Raw genomic sequence first — 24,630 nt, forward strand, 5'->3', positions numbered from 1 at the left:
GGTGTTCCATTTTTATAGTCTGGGCCAGGTTGGAGGGGTCTGTGCCTTTAATCCTGAAAAATAACCTGCAGATATTACGTGTAGATGCTCCAGATGTTGCTAGATGCCAAGGGCTCAGGTGCTTTGACAGCTTCATGTACCTGGCAGCATTTAGAATATTCTGCCCAGTTAGTAAGAACTGATTAAAAGAAGAAACTGAGACAGGCTTGCACAATCCCTCCCTATAAACAGTGAAGAGTAAGGTAGCAGCAAAGGCTCCTTCAGCATCGCCAAATCCGCTGAAGGCAGCCACAGCGCTCATCTCTTTCCCCCTCCACCAGTGCAATTTCCAACAACACTCCTGCACCCACCACGTCTCCACTCACTATCAACACCCTAGTACACATTTATAGGAGTGGGTGGGTGGGGTAGAATAAGAGGGTGCTCTGCAGCAGCACAGACTAGGAAGCATTCAGCAATTTAGCACAAGTGAGTAATTCAACAGTTTATTTTAAGTGGAAGAAACTAGATCTGCAATAATTAAATTGTCTGTATGGTGAGTGTTACAACAGATAACACAGAATGATGCTAACATCTGAAAATGCAAGAATGATGCAAAATTACTTCTCTTGTAATAACAGGCAAATGATGGCAACCGGCAGCATTTAAAAAGCAGCAATAGGAAATGGATCACCTGGGGCACTAATTTATATAGCACAGTAGGAATGCAACTGCTCTGCAGGCATTTTTGTATCATAAGACAAGATTGAGTACATATAGATGAACCTATGGAAGAATCCTTAGCGTTTGAAAAGTAGCTTTGTATGCCAATGGCCAGACAAACGGAAATATAATGTGATGTCTAGCTGAGCATATTGCTCAAACTTTTGCAATATTTGTGTGGATTTCCACTTTTTTAATATCACATTTGAAAAAGTTAGATGTTGCTGAGGTACCCACCTCCTTTTAAACACTGCCACCATTAAAACAGAGCTATGTTAACAGTCGACACTCAGAAAGATAAACAAAAAAGCCACAGAAGAAAAGAGAAGTTCATGAAGTACATACACATACAGCTATGGCAATATAACCCTAAAAAGAGCTTTCCTAAAGCACATAAAGCCCCACTGTACCAATTCCTTTAGGAAAAAAAGGTTTGCAAATGTATATCCAAAGCAAGTGTTAAACTACAGTTCTGCATCGTTTGAGTTTAGGAGCTAGTGGGACATTTGATTCTTATTTCCCAAGTAACACAATAACATTCACTTAAAACCAGTGAACATGGGGCAACAAGCCTATACACTATATATCTGTAACTAACTACACCTTCAAGGAGGACATTGAAGAGAGGTTTCTGCTGATAAAATTATTCAAAGGACAGCTATACACACTCTGTACAAACTGCTGAAGAATGGCATTACCAACTGGACCTGAAAAAATTTTTCACAGAGCCATTTCCTTTCTGGAAATGGAAATTCATTTAGAATTATAGTCAGAATGAAGAAGCTTTAATCCAATCCAGCCTTTAGATTATTCCTCTAACAAAAAGTGTACCACTTACTTATCTTCTAACAATTTGACTTGACAAGGAAAAGTTATTTAGGAATGTTCTAGTGATGAAACAAAGAGGCCCGGACATCATAGCAGAGAATTAAATACAATCATAAAGACAGACTTAAAACTTCAAAGTAACTTGGAAGAATTAGTGTATAAGTGAGTACCAGGACAGATATAAAGTGGTTCAAAAACTAAGAAGTGAGCTAAATTTGGAGGTTAATGAGGAGGCTCATTAACCTAAACTGTCTGGAGAAGTTGTTGATGCACATTCACCTGTATGTGTTTAACCCTCAGTTTTTCATGCAGAAACAGGTACCAGGGACGTAAAATAAAGAGACAATATTCACAATGCTCAGAGATCCTCACAAATGTTAATGTTGTCTTGGGAACCTGAATGGAGGAAAGCAGAAAAGTTTAGCTCGTGAAAGAAACCAGAATAAAATGCAGAGCTTTATGGCTAATCTGCAAACAGAAGTTGCTGTATTGCCTGTTTGTACTGGTACTGTGTTTACAAAGTTTGGATTTGGGGCACTCAGGTTAAATGTTTGCATTTTTATAAAGAAGAAGAAAGAATTCTCTCCTTGATAAATCTATGGTGCTATGCACAGCATTTACTTCCTCTTCTGCTTGGGATTTCAAATTTAAAGCCCTCAAAATATTACAGTGAGTTTAGAGATGAAAGAAGGGAGTCTAATCATACATTCTTAACCATCTGAGCTCAGGTAGCCAAACCACATTCTCAGTTCTACAAGAAAGTAAGAGACGGAATGATTAGAAAGTGCTCTTTAGCATTTTTCAGTGGTCAAGCATAAAGTAAGTTTGATTATTCCTAACCAGGAACAATCCTACAGCAATGAAAAATACCCAAAGTTCTGTTCTGCTGATTGTTCTGAGAAGCCAAACTTCCACAGTAGGTTTTGAATTTGAAAATGATAGGATGACTTTTGATGGAGACTTTTTAAAAAATTGACAGCAAATACAAAATAGCTTTAAGAGAATATATAAACCTCTCCTGAAAACTCTGCAGTCAGGCAGGTCTTTATCTAAACTGAATTCAGGCTTGACTCTTGGGATGGTCCAGATTTAGACCACTTAAATTTAGCTGTCTAGATATGTGTTAGATATCAAAACTCCTACTAAATTCAGTTAAAACCTAATAGATGGACCTAATAGACTCGAGAGATCTCACTCGACAGCAGATGGCCTGACCCCACTCCACAGGCTGGACACCTCAGCAGCCTTGGAGGTTGCACTGTCCCAGTCCACATAGACCTGGAAACCAACAATTCATCCATATGGGGGCTGGAGGGGAGTATCTCAAATTTGTGCTTAATATCAATAAGCTCTTTTTATGCCAAAGGAAAAGTCCGAGACTTTTTCCAGACCGTGGAGGATGGTCTGCATATAGGTAAAACCAGAATGAATGAGAATGGCTTGGAGTTAGAATCAAATGTTCAGCTTCTTAAGATGTTAAGTATTTCTCTCACATTGTTTTATTAACATACCCACTGTTCTCACCAGCAAAGAAGAAAATTAGGAATATGATGTGATTTCCTGAACAAGTTAAGAGGCTGTGCAACTTGGCACATTAGTCATGAAAATCGACCCTTTTTGCATGATAATTGTAAAAAACTATTGTTATTGTCGTGAATTATAGAGCCAAGTCCTTTCTGTTGCCTTGAACTCCATTGTAAGACCTTCTCATCCATAAATCTCGCTACACAGTGAATTTGAAATCTTACAAGTAATTCTCAAGTGTTCAAATGGAAACATGCACTCTGAATGCAACCGTAGTAATACATAATAAAGGAATTCAGAGCAAAGCTCTTCAGAATCAGAATTCTAGGCACTGATCCAATAGTGGAAGCTGTTGTAGCTTTAGTTTTCTTTTTAAATTATCAATATCAATGAAGAATCCAGTGCCACAGACAGACTGTGAAATCCCACACTGATGGGGTTCTTAAACATTGTATTTTAAACACTTTATGGAAGACATTCTTTCCTCTCCAGGGTTTAAGCGACATTTACCATAATCGACTTGATCCTGTGGCATTGTAAGTCATAAATAAGGGGGGGGGACAAAAAGTTAAAGTAAAAAATGTAATGTTCTGACCATTCCAAGAGACACCATTTCTGTTCATCAGTCCTCACTCAAAGTCACAGACTTACAGATATCTATGCTGAACTATTAAAACAGGTCACCTCTGAAGAAGGACCATGTCTGAACTGCTGGCTTAAAGCAGCAGAAGGGAAATGTTAGACCCAGGAATAGGATATGCTGAGTACTGAAATATGAAGGTTCTATATGGAAAGCTTCCATCCATAGAATGGACTTTCTTTAGGGAAAGCAGGCAACTGATATATATGTTCTCTGGAGGAAATTCATTCTCACAAAAAAGGAAGAATGTAAAGTTCATCTTGGAGACAAAATGCGCATTTGGCTACTTGTTATCATTTCCATTAATGCCAAAAGCCAGATTAAAAGATGCATAGTGTATATTTTGCTTTTTTGTTGCTACATTTTCCCATTTGTTCTGTGTAACACACATATTTGTGCCGTTGTGTCTGTGTGACCATCAATATTTTCCTTGGAAGAAATATACTTCCATTTATCGCTGAAGCAGTTAACTACTGCTACTCCTTCTTGAATGTTTTACTAGTGATACCTTGTGGTAAGCATTAGGTCAATAAAACCAGTGGGTTTCATCTGCTATATGTATTCTTAATATTCAAAGGAAGATTCAAAGGAAGATTAATTCTGAAAGACAATTATTGACAAAGCAGGTTGAAATATATGGTCACAAAGCTGTAAATTATTCATTTTATAGAACAGACATTTTGTCCTCGGATTAGACCTTAGCACCACAAAAGCATTTTGCCATCCCACTTAATCTAATGATATTAAATTATGTAACAACCTTACAGTTTGAACTTCAGCTCAGATTCAAATGAAACTCAGCAGCACAAGAAGCAGGTTTATTTCAGTCTGAAAGAAAATGAGCCAATCAAACTACCAATTTAAGCCAAATTCTAAGTTCTAATAAGTACAGGATGTCTTTGTATTTAACATTGCCTGCTTCACTAAAGTAAAGCACAGCTTTATTTGCTAGTGTTGAGTAAACCCAAAAATCTTAGTTTCTATTACCTCCTTATTTTGCTCTAGAAGCCATCTGTTTAGTAAAGTGGTTCCACTGGAGACACCAGATATCATTACCATGATCCAAAAGAGCAGGAGTTATTACAGACAAAGAACTATTATTTTTGTAAAGAAAAATACTTAAAATTTGTAATGAGCATACCTACAGTTTTCTTTCAGTGTTGTAGAACATCCTAAATAGCAAGCTTACTTCTTTTAGCTTTCTTTAACTTTGAATGACATTCTTCTTTCTGCTAACAAACCAACCAACCTTTATTAGAATAACCTTTAGAATAAACCAAACCAGGTTGGAAGAGACCTTCAAGATCATCGTGTCCAACCCATCAACCAATCCAACCCACCCAAACAGCTAACCCATGGCACCAAGCACCCCATCAAGTCTCCTTCTGAACACCTTCAATGACGGCGACTCCACCACCTCCCCAGGCAACCCATTCCATATTGCAATCACTCTTTCTGTATAGAACTTCTTCCTAACATCCAACCTGAACCTCCCCTGGCGCAGCCTGAGACTGTGTCCTCTTGTTCTGGTACTGGGTGCCTGGGAGAAGAGACCATCATCCGCCTGTCTACAACCTCCCTTCAGGTAGTTGTAGAGAGTGATAAGGTCATCCCTGAGTCTCCTCTTCTCCAGGCTGAGCAACCCCAGCTCCCTCAGCCTCTCCTCATAGGGCTTGTAACCAACACAAACAACATCAAAAACCAGACAAAACCCCAGCAAAACAAGGCAGTAATACTAAGAGCTCAATTAAAAAAGTGATATGAGAAGTACTTAATAAAGCTTTCTATTTTCCAACATAATTAAAGGCTGGCAGCCAAAGCTTTCAAAATCAGATGATCATTTTTTGTTGTTTAAACTGGCAGTGATGACAATGGCTTATTCTTCAGAGAAATGTTTAGCGGCATCCTCAGTTGACGTCATATTGTAATACAGGAGAGGAGGAAACAACTTAGTGATCATTGAAGAGTCTATCTCTACACCCATTAGCAGACAATCATGGAATCATAGAATGGCTTGAGTTGGAAGGGACCTTAAAGATCACCTATTTCCAACTCCCCTGCCATAGGCAGGCCCACATCCCACTCCAAGCCTCATCCAGCCTGGTCTTAAACACTTCTAGGGACAAGGTGTCTCTGGGCAACTCATTCCAATGTCTCACTACTCTTATGTTAAAGAACGTCTTCCTAATGTCTAATCCAAATCTACCCCGCTCTACTTTCAAACCACTGCCCTTTGTCCTATCATCACAGGCCCTTTTAAGTAGTCCTGCTCCTATTAATGAGAATCCAGCTGAAGTATCCATAGAGTTGTGTATTCACTCCACTCAGGTCCAGCAGCGGCAGTGTGGCAGGCAGACAGTGACAACTTGCCTTGTCCTGCCATTTCCCAGAAGTAGCTTGCAGGGCTCAGGCTGGTACCTGTGCTACTCACAGCCTGCCTGGAGAGAGAGGAATGGCATGGGGTACTAGTGACTCATGACTAGGACAGGCCAGTGTCCCTTCCCCATCCCAGCAGTGTTGCCAGACCAGATAGAAGCTCTTTGCTTGCCCAGTTTGCCCAAGCTGCAGAGCTAGCTTCTATGCTCCCTAGCCCTAGTGTAGTTGGGTCATTCCCAGTTGAAAGGACACCAGGATCTAATGTGTATTATGGTTTATGTCCCTCTTCAGTACTCTTTCTCTTGGACCCTGGGGTTGTTATTCTTACAACCACAGGTATTTTCAGTTGCAGATTTTTTCTTTGTGAGATTGACTCCTGCCTACTGCTGTAGCATTGCAAAGCTGGGTCTGTAATTAGCAACTGCAGTCGTATAGAAGGGCCTTTCCCAGCTGCAGTTGGCTGGGGCCAGCTCAGAGCATCTGGGCTGGCATCTCTCACACCAACTCCTCTCTTCCCTGCTACAGACTGAGCTCTAGGGTATGAGTGTGTTCCCACAGCAGGCCCCTGAGGCTGCTCTACCTGCCCCTTCTGAACTGCATGGATTGCAGTTGGACAGAATTGTCTTGTACTTGGCTTTAAAAGCATAACCAAACAAAACCATGACAGTTAAAATTTAATGTTTACAAGCACTAATTAAGTGGGAGAATCCAAATTATGGATACAAGTTCTTAAGAGTCAATGAGTCTGTTGACAAGGTAAGTTTGTGTACCACAATATTTCACTAGGCAAAAGCACTTCAGGTCAATGGGGTGTTCAAGAGGGGATTGGACGTGGCACTTGGTGCCATGGTCTAGTCATGAGGTCTGTGGTGACAGGTTGGACTCGATCTTTGAGGTCTCTTCCAACCTTGGTGATACTGTGGTAATGAGGACTGGGTAATGAGACCCAAGCATGGGTCATGCTTGCAATGAAATATAAAAGGCAAAGGAACCTGGATGAAAAGGGTAAAAAATGCAGCCAAATTTTCCTTCTGACTTCTGCAGAGTTATTGCACAATACCTCAATTGGCTAGTAGCAGAAATTAAACAAATGTATCTATGTAAGAAAATACAGTTGTGCTGGGCATTGGATACTTGGGAGTTGTTCCTTTTAATGGGTCTAAATTCTGAGTAGTTAAAGCATGGAAAATGTGGTTATAGGGAGAGGGAGATGGAAGACACAACTGAGTTTTAAAGAGATGATTTTTAGAAACAGAGGAGTCGCCTAGTGGTAGGTAAAAGTAATGTTTGAATAGCACTAAAAGATATTATGAAGAGGAATTTAAAAGTGCACACCACTATCATCAAAGCAGCATCCAGAGTATTAAAAAAACTTCTTGGTAGGAAATTATCTAATTGCTGATGCTGGCTCCATCTAGTAATGCAATAACAACTTAAATATATTAAATAATTAAGAGAATATAACTTAAAGACAGAATGCATTACAAATAGGCTTTTGGAACTCATTTACAGGATGTTGCTGAATGCAAGCACTTAAGATGAGACACTTTCAGAGCCATGGAGAATGCCCACAGTTATATCTGACAGGATAAAACCTGCTTTCTGTAGAATCAGAAAATCTGCTTCAGAGATATATTTACATTAAGTAACATAATTAAATGCTTTCATTTTAGCAGCATCTTTTGCAGGAGACAAACATGCTTAAAGTAACATTAACATAACCAATGGTTAAGGTTAATTTTATCCTTGTTAATTTTAACCAGAACTAGGCTCAATAAAATTTCTTGTTTCCCCTGTATTAACTGAAACAGGCAGAAACAGAAAATTTAGGTTGTAAAGTACCTCTAGCAGTAATCTAATTGCAACTTTCACTCAAAACAGAGCTAACTTGGGAGCTATATCCACATTCCAGTCATTTTGAGAATCTAAAAGGAAATCAAATCCACAACCTCTCTATGCAGCTTGTTCCAATACTTCACCACTCTCAGTCTGAAGAGTTTTCTTTATGCACAGTAGGAATTTTTTCCTGTTGCAACTTGTGCTTTTAGTGAAGTTGTAATTAAACTTGTATTTGCAAAACTTCCATGTTTGTCTAACAGCACAAAGCCTTACACGCACTGCAGTCAGCATGACACGATTTATGAGGTTTGAGATTCTTTTCATTAATGCGGTTTCATATGAAGACAGACTGAACACTGAATATTTCACTGTGCTAACCTCACACAAATCTTGATCAACTGATAAACTGTCTTAAAGAAAGGAAAACTAATTATCCTACCTTAGAAGTCCCAACTAGAAAAAGCACGTACCTCAAACAACACCGTAAATCATCTTCCCTTTCAGAAAAATAGAGAAGCAGCCATGGCTGAAAACATTAACTTGTATGGTAGAAGTTTTAGAAAACTATATTGAGGATGATTGTAGAACATGATGGAAATCATGCTCTTTACTGCTTCATGTTGTATTAGAATATACAGTATTTGTGAGAACAAGCTCTGTTATTTACTGTACCTGTTCCGAGTTAGATTTGGAATGCCGAGTGGCTGTTGCAGCGATGTAGGCCTGCGAATAGCGTACTGCTCTGTTTGCTTCACTTCCGGCAATGCACTTTGTATCATTTGAGACAGATCCATAAATATTTAACCCTGTTTCTTCATTTGATCTCTTTGTTTGCTGCTGTGATAGAGCAGTATTTGTCATTTCATTGTCTAATTTGCAAATCTGCAAAGGTACTCTGTTTGACTGGAGTTGTTTCTCAAGAACCTGTGAGGTATTTTGACTTGCGAACCTTTTTCCCCTTCTTGCACTGGAAGGAGCTGATGCATAAGTGTTCAGACTCAGATCGGTGATTGGCTTCTGAAGCACCAGTCCAACATCCTTAGGAAAGGGAGAAGAACTGGCCTTTTTGTGATTGATTTCACTTGAATTCCCACCTGATACTGAGCTAGCAGCAAAATCAGAATTAGTCATTTGCCTGCCAGTCTCTGTTTTCCACCGAAATACGCGTGTAGTGCGTTTTGTGTATGTTTTCATATTTATTACCCGAAGTATGCTGCTCTGAGTAGGATTTTTGACTGACATATTTTGAACAGGTTTGCAAACCTGAGTTATGCTGGTCTTGTGCAGACTCACCACAGAAGATGAAACACCCATCATTTCTATTGGTGAATGTCTTTCAGTGTTTTCTCTCCTCTTGTCATCCATGTCATTTGTGGTCCTTCTGTTCATTTGTATCAAATGTCCTTTGAAAATTGGTATAATTTTGCTGGCTTTTTGGGGAGGGAGTTCCAAGACTGAATTCACAGACATTCCTAAAAATCTTCCACCTGGTAACTCTGGTACTCCTGGTGTTTGCCTGTTATTGGTTGATTTCTCTGTGGCTTCAATGGAAGAATTTTCTGTACCCTTACAGCTACCCAAAAAAGCGTGCTGTTCTGGCTCTCTGATCAAACGCTCCATCCAGTGGCTGTTTTCCATACTGCACGATGAAGGAATTCCAGACAAAGTCTGTTTCCTTGGAGGTTCCTGTGTTAGAGATACTACACAAACCATCTCACCAGCCAATTTTGTACGCTCAGCTTTTATTTCCTGCAACACAACAAGAGCTGCTAAATTGAACGAAGTGGATTTCAAAAACTGATAGTGCTACCTAATGCATCTAAGATATCAACTTAACCTATGTCACAATATATAATGCAGAACCACACATTTTCCTGTTTTGAATTAATCTGAACGGTACTTCTAATCAATATTTTATTGTCACTATAAATGAAGATCTGCTTTCTCCTCCCTGCTCTTTGTTTATATTCAACGCTGGAATATTGTACCTCTCAGAAGGAAAGTCTTAAATTACAGTCATTATCTTGCTTTAGTGCTTTCTAACTGGGTATTGCCTACTCCTTTTCAGGGGGTCTACAGAGAGTTTGACTGACAGGGCTCCTCATCTCTTAAGACTTCTAAGGGCATCTGTATTCTGAGAGAAAGATAGTTTGGATGTCTATAAAAACTGCAGATGACAAAGAGGAGCCATTCTAGCTTTGATCACCAAGGAGACATAAACAGGAACTGCTTTCTGAAAGGGGATTATAGTATTTTAGAATCTCTGCAATTTCTGTCACTATTCTTTGTTCAGAATTAATTACTTCATTTCTTCTTTCACACACTACCACCAAAGAAATTGGAGTCTCAGCCTTTGTCACAATCTCAAATTAAAGGAGTTTTGATTACTTGCCTTCTTCCCATCACCAGCCATGGAGTGAATCTTACAGCTTGAGTGTTTTTAAATGCATAAACACACAGAACTTTAACTTTATCTCAGTGTGTTGTTTTTTTCACTAAATTGTAGCTACAACAATGATACTTTTTATTGTTATTGGTTTTATTGTGATTATTACAGAAGAGGTGTGAGAAAGTCCTGGATGTGCAAAATAGTAAAATAAGGTCTAAAGAACTGCAAATATTGATAGCAACTATTTAACACCAAATCATCCAGTGTTTTTAATGTAGTTGTGATGTAGCAACAAGATAACAATGGCAATATAATATTTAATTTTGCATATATTTAAAAGTCACACAGTTGATAGGTGTTTGTTGTGAAAAGCATTGTTTCATGCTCTTACTGTGTTCTGAATGTGACTAAGACCACTTGTTCCTATGAGCGAAGTACATGCCATTAATATGGTTATAAAAAACTTCATACGCACCGGAGCCCTGGAGAGTTCCTGTGTAGCATAAAGTGCTTTACTTGTCATCTTCACTGGAAATCCACAGAGATGTGAAAGATTAACTTTCATGTCAGAAAGAAATGAGTTCAACACACTTTCTGAATCTATTCTGGGGAAATACTGCGCTGGCTCACTCCGAATGCAACTTAAAGGGTACCTGAACAAGTATTCAGGGTTACATAACAAGTTTCTTTACATGTCATTGACTATGAATCATCTTTGTTGGGAAGAAAGCATGAACATGCCCAAGGTTTTGAAAAGAAAGTGATCAAAAGCACCTACTTTCTAAACAAACTGAAGCTTATAAAGTTATAGAACTCAATATGACTATGCCATACTAACCTACCATAGCAAAGATTACTCATTATAATTAATCCTTAGTCTGATCTTTCCTACCAGGAATATTCTCTTCAAAACAAATCCTTGTTAGCCACACTTTTTATGGGAATTTAACTATTCCTTGTACATCACCACCCAGGGTGACATTACCATGCTTACAAAAGCTGTGAAGCAAACTGATCTATTTGACAATTACTCGACATACAAAGAGAACTGACTATGTATTTTCTCCACTTTGTGTGTCTAGTGCAACAGTTCTCCACTGACTCCTATGAAATAAAAGAAGAAGAAAATGTAACACAATCAAAACTGAAAATTTAGGTCTTCATAGAGGTATAGTAAAGGAAATGGAATAATATACTGAAAGGATACGTAAAGAACCTTTCCCCTATTGGCTTGAAGTAAACACTGGCATATATTTTTGTCTCTTCATGATTCTCTGGAAGAACATATCCATACTTAAAAAAACAAAACAAATACAAATGTGCATTAGAAACACAAACTCAATAGGTACAGAAGGCAGGGGGGAAATGAAAGCAGTGTATATTGTTTCTTACCATATTCTTCCAGTGCATCTGAAAGTCTTCATAGGAATGGAAAGGAGATTCTGAAGGAATTATATGGCTGATGTTTATGATCTGACCCATTTTCATGCTGTACATAGGTAAAAAAGGGATGCTTAGAAAAGGTATAATAAAATTCAGCTGAAAATATACTGGACTTTGGGGAAAAAACAAACCTTTTTTTGGCATTGAAAGAATTTATGGGTTATTTTTATGTTTGGAGGACTAATACCTTTAGCTCATAAATTTATGACAGAACAATAGCAGTATTTCTTAAAGTATGGAAAAGAACTTGACACCCACAACTCTTAATTTCTCACGTCTCTAAAACTCACTACCAGTAAATGTAGAATAAAAGCACATATATCATTGGTTCTTGTATTTTTGTGATGAAAATTATAGGCAAAAATAGGGATAATTTGTGGCAAAGGTGATTTTGCTTTGACTTGACACTTCCTGCTAGCATTATATTTTAGAAAAATTTAGAGAAATGCCCTAGCATACCACAGAAATAGCAGAGATTACTCAACTTGGTACACTTAAATATATGGTTTATGATCCACTGATTAGTATTTCTCATTTTCCATAACACTGAGACTTTAGAAGTAAAAAAAGAAAGACTCCCAAATTTAAAGCAGTCTGTAAAGCAAAAGAGTTCTTACCACTAGTACCAAATTCACAACTGGCATGGCAATCATTCCAGGAAATGTTTATTTCTGATGAAATGGAAACAGACTCTTACCTTGGCAAAACATAGCACCAGTTACTTAATATGGAGTGTTGGTGAATAACCATGTTTTCATTGCTGTCAAACTGCTTTAAGGTATTTGATAGAATACCAAATTCTTCCAGCTGAAAACAGAGGTGGGGGGGAAGTTACTTGCAAATATTTTTACAGCAGTACAAAATCAATCGAGGTCCTTTCCAACCTAAGTGATACTGTGATACATTATTATTTATCAGCTCATTTCAAAATGTATCATTTATCAGACCATTTCAAAAGGTATTCCTACTATCAAATTGCACACAACCTTATGTAAGAAACTGCATTTCCAAAAGTTATGCAAGTACAAGGTTTAAAGGTTATTTAATTCAGTGAGATTTAAACTCTGTTTGAAGTGTTTTAATAAGTAAGAATGAAGAAGAAATTTATCAATCTAAGAATTGTCTTACTTTCATGCATTGTTTAAAGTCCAAATGAGAAACCCACGTTTGACAGTGTAGTAGCTGCACAGACCACCTTGCCTTATCAAGTGCAAAGATCCAAGAAACAGAAATAATGGGACATGTAGTTTCACTCTGGCAGAATTCAAAACCCCACACTTTTTGACAATGTCAAAATCACAGAATCAACAAGGTTGGAAGAGACCTCAAAGATCATCAAGTCCAACCTGTCACCACAGACCTCATGACTAAACCATGACTGTAAGGACCAACCAAACAGAGATTTGAAAAACATTTTCCTCTCTATGGTCTACCAGGGTCCTCATTTATTCACTGACAAGAAAAGCTGTCATTTCTGTTTTAGAAATGCTTAACAAAGATCAAACTGATGAGGAAACCACATCATGATTACTTCCAGCATTGCTCTGTATCATTTGGAATAGTATTCCTATAGACAGCATTAACATTTATGCTGTCCAGCTACATCACACAATAAATCCTATTCTTTTCTAAGAAAGAAGAATTTTGAACAGAAACACTTATTTGGGAAGAAACCAGCAAGCCTGGCAAATACGCTTCTTCATGTATGCACATAATCAGTGAAGGTAACATGGCTGTCATGGCAGATGGTAATTTTTCAACCTCAGCCACAATTTCCTAAAGAAACAGCATGATCCAGGTCACTCCACTATTTTGGAAAATGTGTGGAAAATGAAGCAGATTCCAGAACAATTATATACAGGGACTTTCAGCAGAGTGCTGACAACTTACTTGTAGCTTCACTTTAAGGTTGTTACTCAAAACTATCTTTGTTTTACAGTGAAACATTGAAAGCCTTCTAGAAAACACTGCTAGAAGGAAATCTAGAATCACAAAGACAATTCAATACGGTACTCTGCTGGAGTTTTTTGAACAGTGTGGTAAGACCCCACCTGGAGTACTGCCTCCAGTTCTGGAGCCCCTATTACAAGAGGGATACGGACGTGCTGGAAAGGGTCCAGAGAAGGGCCACAAGGATGATCAGAGGGCTGGAGCACCTCTCCTATGAGGACAGACTGAAGGAGTTGGGGCTGTTCAGTCTGCAGAAGAGAAGGCTCCAAGGTGACCTGATTGTGGCCTTCCAGTATCTGAAGGGGGCCTACAGGAAGGCTGGGGAGGGACTTCTCAGGACCTCAGGTAGTGATAGGACTAGGGGGAATGGAATGAAGCTGGAGATGAGGAAATTCAGGCTGGATGTGAGGAGGAGGTTCTTCACCATGAGAGTGGTGAAACCCTGGAATGGGTTGTCCAGGGAGGTGGTCGAGGCCCCGTCCCTGGAGGTGTTTAAGACCAGGCTGGATGAGACTCTGTCCAGCCTGATCTAGTGTGGGGTGTCCCTGCTCTTGGCAGGGGGGTTGGAACTGGATGATCCTTGTGGTCCCTTCCAACCCTGACTGATACTATGATAGTATGATACTTTCATATTGGTTGCTAGAATGCATCACTATAGACGTAATATGGACATTATGCATTTAGCAGATGCAGATAGTCAATGAATACAATTACTGTCACAATGCAAGTCACTTAACAGAAAAGAATGATTAATAAAGCAAGCATAGTCACAAAAAAATACAGCTGTTTGATACCTCAGGGGGTGGCAACCGAATTAAACAAGCCTCCACACTGATGCAAAGCTGTCTCTCTGATACATTGAGGTCTAAAACTAAAGTAAAAACAAAGCACAAAGCACTGTTCTGAACTACAGGTCATTTCTTACACAAAAGCTAACCCAAATGCTTATTCAAAGTAATTCTTAGTCAAAATGATGCATTTGAAAATCAAAAGGCTAGACTTCCTCACTATGGAAATTAAAATTAAACACATTTTAACTGTGAAAAAATATGGCTTACCATTCATGCATTACACTTCCCTAGGAATTCATGGCTGTTCATGCAACTGGAGGCTTCATACTCACATCTTTGATACACAAACACTGATTTTTTTAAAGCAAATTCAGTTCTCATGACCATTATCTGTATTGAGTCATCTACCCAGTATTACACATCCAGAAGTGGTCAATGGGAAAGACCATGGCAAGCATTTATTGACACATATCCAGAACATTCACCCAGCTTTCAGCACTCTGTAAGACAGGGACTGAATGTATTATGCTCCTCAGCATATATTATTGTTAAAAATTTAGGCTCCATTGTCCCCAGATGTCTTTAACTTCTATACTGGAATAAAAATATTATCTTGCAATTTGTGCCATAGCTAAGCAGCATGCTCTGTGACTTAACTGTTGTGAACAGCAAACATAGTACATACAGGATGGTCACTTCAGCTCACTTTCCTGTCTATGATTGTGGAACTTCTACATCACTTGCCAGACACATCATTTGAGACAAGTGCATTTAATTGTAATAATCGTAACTTTTACATGGCAAATTTCAAGCTGTGGCTGCAGACTGATAATAGAAAAATCACCTTTTTTGTGGGTGATTTTTTAAAGGTGCAGATGAGATAACTTTCACACACAGAGCATCATGTGCCATCAACTGTATTTTGACAGAGGTTAAATCAGAATGATAAAAAGACACTGTGTTGATAATACCAAGATCAGAGCAGCATCTAAACACATAACCATACCTTGTTCTCTCAAGTTTACCATTAACAGAATACTGTACTTACCAACAGCATTTTGCTTTCCTGAACAAGACAAAAAATCTCTTCCTTAATAAATAAAACAGATAGATGTTATTTTCTTAAACCATATGCTTAATGCCTTTATGCAAAAAAAAAAAAAGCTAAATCATACAGTTTGGTTTGTGTGTGTCATGAATTCTGAAAGGTTTGTTCTCTTTAAGGAGAGAAAATCCCCTCAGCAATTAACTTCTCACTGATTCATTAATATCTTATATAAAAAAGAAAGATATAAGAAAGTAGAATTAGTGGACAGCAATTTACACATTGTTTCTTCCTTCCAGTAAGGAATTTATATATAGAACTATTTTTCATTGACTAATAGTTAATACATTTCTTAGGTTCAAAAGCAAATCAGTATAGCATTACTACCTATTTTACCAGAGAGCATCAGCTTTGCCCAGGTTTAGCAACATATATGATTAGATAAGCTGCAAGTACCAGGTCACATTGCTGTAACTTAATGTCTTCAGTTGAAATCAGTTTTATATCAGCTACCACCTAGCTATCTACATCTAGCTGCTGTTCCTGAATAAACTGATTTCATTCGGGAAGCTACATTTTTTGAAGCTATTGAAAACAAGATACTGTTAATATTGTGACTGGGAGTAAGGTAATAACATACACATATTTCTAAGTGTATATTTTGGAAGTATTTTTACAATTGCTCTACTTAGGAGCACGCCATGGTATCTGAAACAGATCTATTTTTCTATCCTATGGTAATTCATATTTATCCTATGCAAGAGTTAGTAGGGAGGCGTAAGACAAAGGAACTACCATTTGAAGAGACAGAACTTGGTAGAAGTAGAGGGCCTGGTAGAAAACCACATTTGTATTAGAAAAGCATGCAAACCATGGCAAAAATGCCACTGATGAAAGCAAGAATCTGAAAAAGCAGGTGCAATTTTTAGAAGACATTTACTGTCCGACAACTTTTGTTGTGTTCAGCTGAAATAAGTATTTGGTCTATTACAAAGATGAGAAGATGCAAAAGCAAATGGTATGTCCATTCAGGTTGTTTCCTGGAATAACTGAACTCAGATGAAGGAAAATTAACATTGCAATTAAAAAAAATCCTAGGACGAAACAATGTAGTAATTTAATATAATGAATGATGTAATGATGGAAAGAAAATTATGCAAAACAAAGGAAGCAATAAAGAACTGAAAACTAAATGTTTGATGGCTGACCCAGGTGAAACAAATACCTTGCACCAAGAGATGACCAGCCCTGTTCCATCTGGGTGCAAGCTTGGCTACAAGTGTGTAGGAGAGACAGGCTTGGAGAATAGGTGGACTAACGGTTTGTGGTGCTTCCAGCTAATAACATCAATGAGAAAAGAAAATGTATTAATTACATTATTAACAATTTAACATATTTTAAATATTTCAGACAAAAATTGATAAAAAATACTGCTGCTGCATTTTGGAGCCAAATCCTTGCATATGCTACATGTCTTTACTATTCATTTATTTAGTTACAAGAAGAGATTAGCATAATATTTGATGTAAGCATTTAAATTGCATGCATCATCAATGTAAAGTGCACAACAATTCATTTAATATTTTCACAGGTTGTGGTAATAGTCTTGGGGAGGAGACTAACTGAACAATCGGGAGTATTTTATTGAATATGCATCTCTTTTCAGATAATAGGCATGATGTCCAAAATTTACATATACACATTCTGCTGTCAAACTCAAGAGACATTTTCTTGCCATCCCAAGAACAATAGACATCCATAGCTTTGTTCACCCAGCAGTACTACTTCCCTGCCTGCTTGCCTGCCCCAACATAGCTTTCTGTTGACAGTTGGCATTAGTCAAGAAAAAGAAAATAACTACAATGGGTTAAAAAGAGTTAACTAATACACCATGAGAAGGATGCTTTGAATGAGATCCTGCAAGGATCTGTTTCTAGCTCATCATTATTAAATATACTTTGTACTACTAATCTGCTAGTGTTAGGAAAAACTAACAATGACAGGTCAGTTACACGTAGAAGCATAAAGTAAGAGAAGCAGATTTGAGCAGTCTATGTTTTACTAATCCAGACACACATTTATAGCTCTTGGAACAATGAAAAATACACCAAACTGGTTGTGCAAATGAATCATGAGAGCTACTGGCTTGTATTCCAATTAGCCTTTTGACTCAGCAATTTTAGTGCATCCACATATAAGTTCCTAAGTGTCATGGTCTAAAGCACACCAGCTGTTAAGCTCTTGGATTCCATTTCTTCTCTATATTTTTTGGTTTGTTTCTCTGAGACTGTCCTACACAGATTGGATAGACCCAAAAAAGGAATGGGAGACAGTTCAGCTGTCTGAAAACCCCTAGCTGTGGAACCTACAAAGCACAGACTGAAGAGGTGACACCTGCAGGGGAGCTGCAGTTCTCTAGCCTGAAGGGCAGGTCTGTCATTGCCTTGAGGTCAAACCCCAAGGCCATGGAGCAGGACCAGAATCCCACTGCAGCAGAGAAATCTGGTGAAATTGTTCAAGAACTTCTTAAAAATTTTGACTCTGACAAAGCATATTTACTATAGCCACATTTGTAAGAGACATTTTGTCTATGGTACAGACCTTTTTTACCCTGAAACTTGGCTTCTATAGTGCAAACTGCAGGCCCTGGCAACAGCAATTGCACACAAACATAACAATCCTGTGACATCTTTCAGCACTTACAGTAGCTCCTTGTTGCTTTATGTAGGCTTGGCATATCCCTGATTTGTAAAATGGTATCTAAAAATTAAGAAAAAAAAAAGTTGAGTGTTTGCAGTTATGGGGTGTTTCAGCAAACCATAAACTAACTTCTGCTCCATCGGTGATTCTGCCTATGAAAAACACTGTAAGGTGTAGTTATACAAATGTCATATCCTGTATTCTAGAGCAGAACGATAACTGAAATTAGTTCAGGCATTTGTCAGTGTACTCTCATTTGCAGCTAAAGATAGATTAACAAGCAAGCAAAAGACTGCTCAAAACAAAAATCATAGAATTCTGCCCCTGCTGCTCCGAATTGCGTGGCATCTTACCAGCTGAGTCCATTCTGTTCTACAAAAGGTTCACCATCTGAAAAGATCATTTCATCAAAAGAGTAGAAGAAATATGCTGTCATCTACATTACTAATGCACAAAAATAAAAGTCTGCATTAAATAACTTAATTTTGCCTTTCCTTGATTCTCAAATGCAACACTTTTTAGAGAAACATGCACGTATGTGTGATGGAGACACTTGACTACTAGTCAGTACTAGTTTGGTTCAGGCTGACACAACAGGCCACATGTCCTTGGGATGAACTTGTGAGCTGGAAAGCCCTTCTTGACTCGTGTACAAGGGAGTGAAGATGTCTTGAAAAATATTTCAAAAGGTGGTGTTGAACCCCCAAAGTATAAGATAAACACAATACAGTGATACTGACCGCCATCACAACTGAAATTTGATGTAGTGTTCCAATAACAGGTGCACAAAGAATTTCTTGATGGAGGTATAACAATTGCCTATTAAAAAAAAAAAAGCAAGGAAAAAAATGAAAACATAATTTTCCATACTTGATTTTTGCTGATTTTAGAACAGTTAATTCTAGTACTGCCATTAAAATCTTTTAATAACAACCACCAGTAGCTTCTGAAATAACCCTCAGAATTCCTTACCTGCAAATCTTTATCTGTGTGCTCCTTGCCTCGGATTCTGGTATGTGAGAACTCAGTGTTACTGTACCAGCGCAGAGCTTTTGGAGCTCAGGCAGACTGACAAAGAACAGAGACTGGTGCCTGCTGTCATTCATGTTATATTGTTTATTGCCCCAAAATGGCACCTGGGTTTTAAAACAAAAAAAATAATTCATTTTTATAATGCAGATATTTGTTTACAGAACTTTGTATGGTGTATCAGGTAAATGGACAATGAATTACCTTCTCATTAGGGTTAGGTAGGCAATATAATAATTTGGCCAATTAAACCAGACAGATCAATGTATTTGTGCTACAAATAATGCACTATACCTGGAAAAATGGTTATTTACAAAAGTCAAAATATTCAGAGTCAAGACAGCAGCAAAAGAGTCTCTCCTACCTTCTTTCAAAGTCTGGAATCTATCTTGCATCCAAGAGCAGAGAAATCCCTCTGCAATGTTGGTCTCCTCTCTGGCAAGAAAAGTTCAATTCCCAGAAGCTTAACAGCAATTTCACTGAATCATACAAAGACCATGGCCAGCCTGTCAGAGAGAATGAAAACCACAGAAAATGAGGGAACACTGGAAATCTTTTCCTTTTTCCCCACACCAGGCTCACTTACTAGTGGTACAAAGAACTCGTGCGCTCCCTGCTTAAACCCAAACCTCTAGTCAAGCAACAGGTGAATGCTATGTTCCACTCTATCCAGAACTGAACACAGTCCTACATCAGACCGAAAGATGTACTAATCCAGAGTAATATTTGGTTATACCAGTAATAATGAACACAATTCATTCTCCTATTCTTGCTTTCCAAGGAGAAATGTAAGCATGTCATTTTATCTTGGTGGGAATTTTTAATAAGTGCACCCCTACAGATTTATCAAAAGTTGAAGAAAACACGTTGTTGAAGTGGAACACGATTAGACATACAGTGGTTCCACCAAAATTGTCTCACATCACAGAATCACAGGATGGCAGGGGTTGGAAGTTACCTCTGGAGATCACCTAATCCAAAGCCCCTGCTAAAGCAGGGTGACCCAGAGCAGGTTGCCTAGGATCGCATCAAGATGGGTTTTAAATTTCTCCAGAGGAGATTCCACAACCTCACTGGGCACTCTGTGCAGAAGTAAATTCCTGTGTTCCAGCTTGTGCCTGTTGCCCTTTGTCTTGTTGCTAAAAAGAGCCTGGCCCTATCCTTTTGACCCCCATCCTTTAGATATTGATAAGCATTAATAAGATCCCCTCTAAGTTTTCTCCAAACTGAACATGCCTAGGTGTCTCAGCCTTTCCTCCTAAGAGAGATACTCCAGACCCCTGACCATCTTTGTAGTTCTAAAGCTGTCATATCCTAAGCTTTGCCTTACAAAGAAATTATTGAAGAAACACTGAGAGACCTGGGGCTGTTTAGTCTGAAGAACAGAAGGGTAATAAGGGATCTTATTAATGTCCACAAATATCTGAGGGTTGGGTGTCAAGACAAAGGTGACAATCTCTTTTGTAGTGGTGCTGAGTGATAGAACAAGGAACAACAGCTGCAGGCTAGAACATGGGAGGCCCTACCTCAAAACGAGGAGACAGAGCACTGGAACAGGCTGCCCAGAGAAGTTGTGAAAACCCACCTGGATGTGCTCCTGTGCAGCCTGCCCTTGGTGATCCTGCTTTGGCAGTGGGTAGGACTCAATGATCTCTGAAGGTCCCTTCCAACCCCTAACATTCTGTGATCTGTGATTCTGTGACTATATTTGAAGGTATGAGTTAGCTTTGGCCTCAAGACCACAGCTGTATGTGGAAGTGCACATGACCTGGTATTTCATGCAACATTAGAATACAGAGTACATGTATGTGCACTAATGTAACACTGAGCACATGTACTGAAGCTCCATTATTTTTTGAACTTACTGAAAGGCAACAAAAGTTAGAACTTATAAAGAATCAGAATTTCAGGCTGAGGATGTGATCTTTTGATGCAGCACTAAGAAATGTCCTGTGAGAGGGGTAATACAAAGTTATGGCTGCTACCTGGCTTGCAGAATGCCCACTGTGTCCTCATGTGTATTGCAGCAAAGGCCAGGCTCAGTACAAAGGAATATTTAAAATAAAACAACACATACTATTTAATTATTTAAAGAACATACACCTTTTAGTTACAGCACCTTTCTCAGTTCAACTCTTTCAAGGAAAAACAAGTAAGTAGAAAGTCTGCTGTTTATGAAAAGCCAGGAACAAACACTGCACACCATAAAAAGCTGCTTAATAGTTCTCTCTGATCCAAACCCTACAATGCTTTTGGCAAATGGTCTTATCAGCACAGAGAAAACAGCAAAAAATATTTTGTTTCTCAGTTTTACAAAGTCACCAGGTATTCACCTGAAAAGTAATTTTGCAAACTGTGATCACAAAAATGATGAACTGGAAACATTTTTTTGAGGAACAATGTCAAAGATAACTTTACTCTTGTGGTTTTGCTTTGTCTTGCTTATGGCATAACAAGTTTAAAAGTTTAATCTCTGTCATATCCTAGACAAATCACAAGGTCAGTGTTTTATAATTGTAATTTAAAAGAAAACAGCATGTTTGCTTGTTTGTGTCCTTAAAGGAAAAAAAAAAAATTTCAAGGTTTTTTCAGCAATCATGAAAAGCAGGGATTTTTTCAAAATGCCAGCCAAGACTATGACGTCATCAAAGAATTCCAAAAGCTACAGCTTAAAGGAAATTACCATTTTAAACAAATGAGAAGAAAAATCTTGTCAGTTTGAAAACACATAAAAGCTGCATCCTCAGCTTTCATAATGTTTAAAAGAACCATAAGTGGGGTCGGAGTGGCTGGAGAGCTGCCAAACAGAGAGGGACCTGGGGGTGCTGATCGACAGCCACCTGAATATGAGCCAGCAGAGTGCCCAGGTGACCAAGAGGGCCAATGGCATCCTGGCCTGCATTAAGAACAGTGTGGCCAGCAGGAGCAGGGAGGTCATTGTGCCCCTGTACACTGCACTGGTTAGGCCACACCTCGAGTACTGTGTCCAGTTCTGGGCTCCTCAGTTTAGGAAGGAGGTTGACTTGCTGGAACGAGTCCAGAGAAGGGCAACGAAGTTGGTGAGGGGCTTGGAACACAAGCCCTATGAGGAGAGGCTGAGGGAGCTGGGGCTGCTTAGCCTGGAGAGGAGGAGACTCAGGGGTGACCTTATTGCTCTCTACAACTACCTGAAGGGGGGTTGTAAACAGGCAGAGGTTGGTCTCTTCTCCCAGGCGGCCAGCACCAGAACAAGAGGACACAGTCTCAGGCTGTGCCAGGGGAAGTTCAGGCTGGAGGTCAGGAGGAAGTTTTACACAGAGAGAGTGATTGCCCATTGGAATGGACTGCCCAGGGAGGTGGTGGAGTTGCCGTCACTGGAGGTGTTCAGGAGGAGACTTGACAGGGTGCTTGGTTACATGGGTTAGTTGATTAGGTGGTGTTGGATGATAGGTTGGACGCGATGATCTTGAAGGTCTCTTCCAACCTGGTTTATTCTATTCCATTCTATTCTAGTTTTGTGGCAAAGATGCTGTAAAACACATGCTGCAACGCTCCAGTGATCCCCTTGCTGTTTTAGGCCAATTCCCTCATGGGAACCACTTGCTATATTCAGGGTAGGTTAAATCTCCCCAGTCATCTTAAAAGCTAATGGGACAGAGTGCTTGCAAATGGCTTCTCCCTTCAGGGAGAGATTAGAGAACTACTCATTAACACAGAACTACCAATAATAAATCATAGGAAATAAACCAAAATGCCTTCTTTACAAGTAGAAGACCTTAAAGTGTGGGAGAAATTACCTCTCTGGATGCAAATAATCACAACTTGTGAACTTGAAGCCACCACAGAGCTCCTTCTAAACTGAATGGGCCATCAGCCAGAGAATGGCTATAGCTGGTTCACTGTTGGGACAGGTAAATTGCAGAGCTTAGCAGCAGTATTTGCTATTTTTGGTAGAGACCTGGAGGATGGAATGAAAAGGCTCCCTATTAAAGCTGACAACACCAAGCTATGAGGGTCAGTAACTACTCTCTCCATTAGACTGTAATGACCTAGAGATCTGGCAACATTCATCGAGAAGAATGAAGCTGTCCTGCACATAGATAACCAACAGCAGACACAGAAGGTACAACCACCTCACCACCAGCTGGAAGGAAAGGTGCCCGTCATGACAGGGGATGCTCAGTAAATTTTATGTCATTTTAGTTGTGCTGTAACCAAATCCTATTTCAAAACAAAACAAACAAAACCAAACAAAAACACACACACACCCCCATACACAAAACCCCCAACCAAACAACAACAAAATAAACAAACAAAAAACCCCACCAAAACAAAACTGTGATCACACCAGAGGGCGTACATGGTGCGGTTGCTATTGAGGCACCCAAGTAACATACAGCCATCACCCGGCGGTGGGTGCTGCCATGATGAAGACAGGGGAGAAACCTTTCCGGACCAACAAGAAAACAAAGCCATCAAACACACCTAAGGTCACAATGAAGGAAACAGTTTTAGCTTAAACTAAACCGAAGGGAAACAGGGTGGCGTGTGTGCGCGAAAGGGTGTCACCAAGAGATGCGGCAAACCGGCTGCACGGCAAGCAGGGCGGTTCAAGGGAAGCCTCAGGTCGCAGGAGAGCTCTCCCAAGGCAGGACGAGGGATTCTTGGGGCAGCCGCCGGAGGTTTCAGAATGGGGAATGCCGCACCTATGCAGCGACGCTCCCCGAGCCGCCTCCGCCGCGCTCCCTCAGGCGCAACGCAGCTCGCCTACCCCGGCGCGCGCGCTTCCCGCCTTCGCCCGGGGGCGCTGCGAGCGGGACCAAAGGAGAGGGCGCCCGCCGGCAGGCTGCGGGCGGTGTTCAGGGTCACTGGGAACGGCAAGGGAGGGCCTGAGTGAGTGTGTGACTTCTTTCGGCCAAGCACTGGCGTGGTGGAGTAGCAATAGGAGACGGCAGGATGCTGCCCGCCGGCGCGGGAAGTGCCCGCTTTGCGGAGGAAAGCGGCGGCGACAGCGGGGATGAAAGGGAGGTGAATCAGCTCTTCACCCATAGCCAACGGCTGCTGAAGGAGACGAGCCGGAGCATCCTCTTGCTCTGGTTCTGTTTTGAGTAGAGTTAATTCACTTCCTAGTAGCATCTATATTATGGATTTATGCTGGAAACGGAGTTGGTAACAGTAATGTTTTTGTTACTGCTAAGTAGCGCCTACACAGAGGCGGTGCTGCTCTAGCTCTAGCCAGGACGCCTCCCCTCGCAGTACAGTTGGCCCGCGGTGGCAGTGCAGGAAGCTGGAAGTCCGGAGCCCGGTAAGGGGCCAGCAGCCGCTACGAGGCGCCATTCTGACGCACCAGGGCTGTGGCAGCAGAACCCCAGGAGCCGTGGGACCGCCAGTGGGT

General features: G+C 39.8%; 1 protein-coding gene across 1 annotated transcript; it reads right to left on the bottom strand.

Moving 5' to 3' along the window:
* Positions 1 to 469: 469 nt before the first annotated feature.
* CUNH18orf63 (chromosome unknown C18orf63 homolog) lies at positions 470 to 23,080 on the bottom strand. The gene is made up of 15 exons (XM_068147572.1): positions 23,033 to 23,080; positions 19,621 to 19,762; positions 19,200 to 19,363; positions 18,968 to 19,046; positions 18,231 to 18,287; positions 16,753 to 16,864; positions 15,531 to 15,572; positions 14,486 to 14,562; positions 12,439 to 12,548; positions 11,691 to 11,787; positions 11,506 to 11,591; positions 10,774 to 10,951; positions 8,582 to 9,658; positions 4,836 to 4,926; positions 470 to 1,926 (listed from the first exon to the last, which is right to left on the bottom strand). Exons 3-14 carry the CDS (start codon positions 19,331 to 19,333, stop codon positions 4,867 to 4,869), a joined length of 2,109 nt encoding a protein of 702 aa, XP_068003673.1. The 5' UTR covers positions 19,334 to 19,363; positions 19,621 to 19,762; positions 23,033 to 23,080; the 3' UTR covers positions 470 to 1,926; positions 4,836 to 4,866.
* Between the last annotated feature and the right edge of the window lie 1,550 nt (positions 23,081 to 24,630).

Source organism: Melanerpes formicivorus, unplaced genomic scaffold (assembly GCF_026170545.1).
Source record: "Melanerpes formicivorus ecotype bairdi unplaced genomic scaffold, bMelFor1.0.p_v2 SCAF_15, whole genome shotgun sequence".
NCBI lineage: Eukaryota > Metazoa > Chordata > Aves > Piciformes > Picidae > Melanerpes > Melanerpes formicivorus.

Coding starts and splice junctions, on each gene's coding strand:
- CUNH18orf63 (XM_068147572.1), bottom strand. CDS start 19,333: ATGAATGACAGCAGGCACCAGTCTCTGTTCTTTGTCAGTCTGCCTGAG. Junction 19,047..19,199: donor ACACAGATAAAGATTTGCAG/GTAAGGAATTCT, acceptor TTTTTTTAATAG/GCAATTGTTATACCTCCATC. Junction 9,659..10,773: donor AGGAACTCTCCAGGGCTCCG/GTGCGTATGAAG, acceptor GTTGTGTTGCAG/GAAATAAAAGCTGAGCGTAC.